General features: G+C 35.2%; 1 protein-coding gene across 1 annotated transcript; it reads left to right on the forward strand.

Moving 5' to 3' along the window:
• Positions 1–972: 972 nt before the first annotated feature.
• On the forward strand, positions 973–2,010 carry LOC122310360. The gene has a single exon (XM_043124256.1). The coding sequence runs from the start codon at positions 973–975 to the stop codon at positions 2,008–2,010; it is 1,038 nt and encodes a 345-aa protein (XP_042980190.1).
• The last annotated feature ends 3,888 nt before the right edge of the window (positions 2,011–5,898 follow it).

The following is a 5,898-nucleotide window of genomic DNA, read 5'->3' on the forward strand; positions in this document are numbered from 1 at the left end:
TGATTGTGTGATTTTTAGTAAAGCAAGTAGAGAAGAATGGTTGGCTATTCATGAGGTTCTGAAGCTGTATGAGGTCTCTTCAGGCCAAATGTTAAACAGACAGAAGATAGCTTTACTCTTTAGTTCTAATATAAGAGATGCTGTTAAGAGGGATATTTTGAAAGAAGCTGGTGCTGATTCTTTAGGGGCTTATGGTAAATATCTGGGTCTTCCTACTATGATTGGTAGATCTAAATATAAACTTTCAAAGGCATTAAAGAAAGGGTGTGGAGGAAGGTCAGCTGCTGGAAGAATTCTTTTCTGTCAACTGCTGGGCGTGAGATATTTATTAAGGCTGTTTTACAATCAATTCCAACTTACACCATGAATGTGTTTAGATTCCCAAAGAAGCTGAGTAGAGAGCTTAATTCTATGCTTGCAAGATTCTGGTGGAATGGTAATAAAAAGGGAAGAGGTATTCATTGGAAGGGGTGGGATAAAATTGGAGATATTAAGAAGGAAGGTGGGCTCAGATTCAGAGATATTGATAATTTTAACAAAGCCATGCTTGCCAAGCAAGGGTGGATGCTACAAACAAAGGTTGATTCACTGGCAGCAAGAATTTTCAAGGAGAAGTATTATAGAAAGGGCCAATTTGTGGAGGAGTTTATTGGCTGCACAAGGTTTGGTCAAAGCAGGAAGTGTGTGGAGAGTGGGAAATGGTAAGAGTATTGCCATTTGGATTGATAACTGGCTTCCCAATGCTGCAGGGTTCAAAGTTAGTTCCCCAGTCAATCGGTTAGAGGTTGATTCCAAGGTGAACTCTCTTATTTTTGAAGATATCCATTGCTGGAATGAGAGGTTGATTGAGGAGATGTTTAGTAGAAATGTAGCATACCATTGATTTTGAATGGAGAGGAAGACAAACTTCTATGGGATTACACTAAGGATGGTATGTATACTGTGAAAAGTGCATATCATTTGTGTAATGACATGGAAAGGGAAGGGTCGGGTGAGTGTTCAAATAGACAAGCTCAGAAAAAAGTATGGGAAGGTATATGGAAGCTTGATGTGCCTAATCCTGATAAACATTTTCTATGGAAGGCTGTAAACAACATCTTGTCTACAAGACAGAATTTAAGGCAGAGGAGAGTTATTGAAGATGCTTCCTACCCTATTTGTGGTCTAAAGGATGAAACTATTGATCATGTGCTATGGTTGTGTCCAGCTGCTGCGGATGTTTGGGTAGAAAATGACAATGGTTTGCAAAAGTGGATCTGTGAGGAAAAGGAATTCTTTAATATCTGGACTGATATGCAGGAAACTTTGCAGAAAAATAAGGTAGCAGAGGCAGTTATGATCTTGAGAGGCTTATGGACCAAAAGAAATAACTTGGTCTTTGAAGGCAAGTTTGAGAGTCCAACCGGAGTTGTCACCAATGCTTTATCTAGGCTTAAGTGCTTTCAAGCATCTCGAGCTGAGTTGACACTGATAAAGGACTCCAACACTGAAAGAAGAAAGGATACCAAGTGGAAGCCACCTGATATGGGAACCTCTAAACTGAATTTTGATGCGGCCATAGATAAGGTTGAAAACAGGATGGGGTTGGGCATAATAGCAAGAAATCACATAGGGGAGATTCTGTTTTCCTTTAGTGCTTCAAGACTGTTTCATGGTACCTCTGATATGGCTGAAGTGGCTGGACTTTGGAAAGCTATGGATTTAGCTTTGGAGCTGGATATAAGGAATGTAGTGTTTGAGGGAGATGCTGAAAGAATCATCAAAGGGGTAACAGAGGATAGGGAAGTAAATGCTTGGATGGATCAGATGTTCAAAGATATGCGTGGCAGGCTCCTAAATCGAATTGACCGGTCTGTGATGTTCATACATAGAGAAAGGAATAGTGTGGCTCATGAACTTGCCAAGAGAGCCTTGAGAATTGAAGGGGAATGGTGTTGGATTGAAGAGGGACCTACAGAGATTGTTAGTCTTATTATTAAAGAAAAACCTTGTTCTAATGTGGAACTTTGAGATGGTTTTTGAGTGCTTGTAATCAGGTGCTGTTTTTGCACATTTTTTATGAATGAATGAATGAAAGGGATTGTTTGATGATTCAAAAAAAAAAAAAAAAAACTCACGTGAATACTTAAGCAGAAGAGTTATCTAGCTACATGTGTCAAACCACCATCTTACCACAAAGCTTGACGAGCGCATTAGGGGTTCTGTGAATGCTTTAGTAAAAAATGATTATGGTGGGTTTGGTGAATTCATGAAGATGGCTATGAATAAGAATGTGTACACATGTGATGCAATTTTTTTTTTATTTTTTTTAAATTGACACACGAAAATATGCCGCAGAGTTCGAACAAGCATTTTAAATACTGAATTTGCATCACCACCCCCAACTTAAATTAAACATTGAATGTATAAGAATCAAAATTGAATGGGGAGTAATTAAAAATAGTAGAATACATCGGAGGAGTGACGTGGGTGGCTCGCTAAGCACCAAAGATGGTAACATGAAATGACAAAATAAAACTAAACTATAAAAAAAAAAAAAAAAAAAAAAAAAAAAAAAAAAAAAAAAAACCAACAGCAAACAAAAAGTAAAAGAAAGAAACTAACATAAAACAAACATAACAAATAAAGAAAAACATACCTGCATGGTGTAGTCAAGATTGATAGACCGGATCCACAAGTTGAATGTCTTTCACTTCTGGAACTTACCTATCAATTAATCATTTAAGGCATTAACCATTTACTTTAAAGATCCAACCATCTTTAGGATCCTCTATTTCTACTACCCCATTTGTAAAAACATTCTTTGCTACAAAAGGGTCGTCCACCTAGACCAAAGTTTTGTTGTGTGATTATGGAGTTTAGAATCATATAAGAACACTCGATCATTAGGCTTAAATGTTTATCTCAAAATATTTTTATAATGAAACTCTTTCATTTTAGGTTATAGATTCTAGAGTTCTCATAAACTTCATTTCTCAACTCTTCTAACTCGATCAACTGAAATTTTCTAAGCTTACCTACTTCTCCCATGTCAAAATTGAAATGCTTGATAGCCTAATAAGCTCGATGCTCGAGCTCTACATGTAAGTGGCAAAGCTTTCCCAAAACAAGCCTATAAGGTGATGATTACACCCAAAGAATAATGCGGTAATTGTAGTACAGCTTTTGGGTGTCGATTCCACAGGGAGACAAATTAAAACAATAGTAGAAATAACAAAAAAAAAACTAAAGAAAAATAGTAAATAATTAATGGAGAACAAAGATTAATTTTAAATGAAAATTGAAGTGAACTAAAGTTACTAACGGAAAAAGTAATCAAATTGACGACCAGTAAAGTGTCGAGAATCCTGAAATTCGGTATTTTAATTATTCTTAATTCATTGAATAACTCAATTAGAAACTCAATTCCTGAAATTCCCAATCAGAAAGTATAGTTTTATAAACCAAAATTAAATCAAATGTAACCCTTTGAAAAATCATTCACTACTTTAAAATACGTAAATTATTATCCCCATTGAAAAAAACCAACGATGACAATATACTTAAGGAGCGATATTGCATCAAAGAACTAAATCAATATATATAAATAATTTATCCAAATATAATCAAAGAACCAATCCATTCAATAGAAAAAACATGACTGAATCTATAAACAAAATAAATTTTATGATTATTCGTAAAAGAAAACATTAACAATGAATTAAGAATGATAAAATAAAAGTGCTTTAATAAATAAAAATCAAATACATAAATTAAAAATACCATCTAATGCGTAAGTTCATCCCTATCCCTACATGAGAATTTAGTTATCCATAAATATAATGGACAACAAAAATCTCAAGAGAAAACTAAAATAAACGGCGGCCATGGAAGTAATTTTCTCTTCTCTTCAAATCTGCCTATCCTCCTCCTCTATTTCGTGCTAAAGATATGCTTATATAGGATAGAAAAGAAACCCTAATGTCTTCATAATTTTCGCATAAAAAAATCACCTAAATTTTTAGACTAATCTTGGCAGTCATGTATGTACTTCAAGATTTCGAATTTAGAAATCTTTATTAGAGACAAATTTATAACCCTTTACGATAGCTTTCTAATGCATTAAGAATTGTATCAATCAGATATGTGACTAAAACGTTACGATCAAAATACTAAAATATGTCCAACCTGTCTCCTAGCAAATTTCAGATTTGGATTTCTTGCAGTTTCCTTTTGTGATTTGTTTTTTCTTTTTTTTCTTGATCCAAATTGCTCTCAAATCCCATGAAATTTCTTATTTGAATTTGACTGGCCTTTGACTTGCTTTTTTATAAACTCTAAAATTAAACATAAAAAATTACTTCTGAGTATCCCAACATAAATAGAAACTTAATTCAAAAATAAACATTAATTCCTATTATTTCTATTCACATTTTAGTATTTTAAACCAATAATAGAGTATTTAGAGTGCACTTCCGCGCACTCATCACACCCCCCAACTTACTCATTGCTAGTCACTATCAATTTTTATGCCAAAACAACAAAAGAGACCAAAGAAAATCACACACAAGGGTCACCAAGTCACACTTTCCAGATTCACATATCAGAGCAATCTTAAGAATTCCATAACCCTATCACAAGCAATCCACCTATAGCAATCCACAGAATGTATGTTCGTTCTCCAAGACATAAACATCTTACCAAATTTTAGAGCTTGGGGAAATGGTACCTTAACTGGGTTCTTGATTACCTCAGCTTCCTTGGAAAACTTGGTATTGTCATTGCTTTATTCCTCTTTAACATCCTTTCGCTTATCAGTTGTTGGAATGTGTAAGGACTCACCACTTCTTGTCACAATGGCATTGACCTCTTCCAAATTTCCTTGCACCATATGTTGACCTTGGAGTGTGGATTGAGCTTGAGAAGGAAACTTGCCATGCTCATTTGCACTCAAGGAGCTCATTATCTTAGATATATGACTCTTTATCTCTTTATTTTCTTCAACAACCTACATAATCAAAGATTCAAACTTTTGATTAGTTTTACTTTGTGCCTCAAAAAAAGCATGTAAAGTATCTTCTAAGGGGCTGCTAGAAGAAGATGATGCATGATATGATGTAGGGTAAGCTCTAGGTGGTTGTGCAGGCTTCTAATTTTTAGATTTCCAATTGAAATTGGGGTGATTATGCCACCCATGATTGCAGGTATCAAAGAAAGGTGCATAAGGCTTATTGTACATACATAAGGCATAACATTGTTCCTTATACATTCCCCTCATTTCAGCAAATGTGGGACACTCTTAGGCTAGGTGATCTACCTCACCACACATAAAACATGGCCCAAAGAACTCTACATGAGTAGCCATATGTGTTGGCTTTAAATTCTTAGTTTTTAATACCTCTAGCTCCCTAGTGAGCATCTTAATCTTAGCCTTCAGGTTATCATCTTCCCTGAGATGGTAAATTCCACCACCATTTGAGTTTCCTACAGGTCATGACCTATTTGTGCTCTCAGTACCACTAGGTCCAGTCCAAATGTGAGCTTTTTCAACAAGCTCATTGAGGTATTCTATGGCCTCATCAAGATCTTTCTGTAAGAACTCACCATTACACATCATCTCCAAAAATTAGCGCTCTCTAGGTGTAAGTCTCTCATAAAAATAGCTCACTAAGCGCCAATTCTCATACCCATGGTGAGGACATGATTACGCCCAAAGAATAACGCAGTAGTTGTAGCACAACTTTGGGATGTCGATTCCACAATGAGACAATTTGAAAGAATAGCAGAAGGAATAAAGAAACTAAAGAAAAATATTAAATAAATATTGGAGAACAAATATTAATTTTAACTGGAAATTAAAGTGAAGCAAAGTTATTAACGGAAGAAGTACTCAAATTTGACGAACAGTAGAGCGTCGGG

The sequence above is a fragment of the Carya illinoinensis genome, chromosome 5 (genome assembly GCF_018687715.1).
Source record: "Carya illinoinensis cultivar Pawnee chromosome 5, C.illinoinensisPawnee_v1, whole genome shotgun sequence".
Classification (NCBI taxonomy): Eukaryota; Viridiplantae; Streptophyta; class Magnoliopsida; order Fagales; family Juglandaceae; genus Carya; species Carya illinoinensis.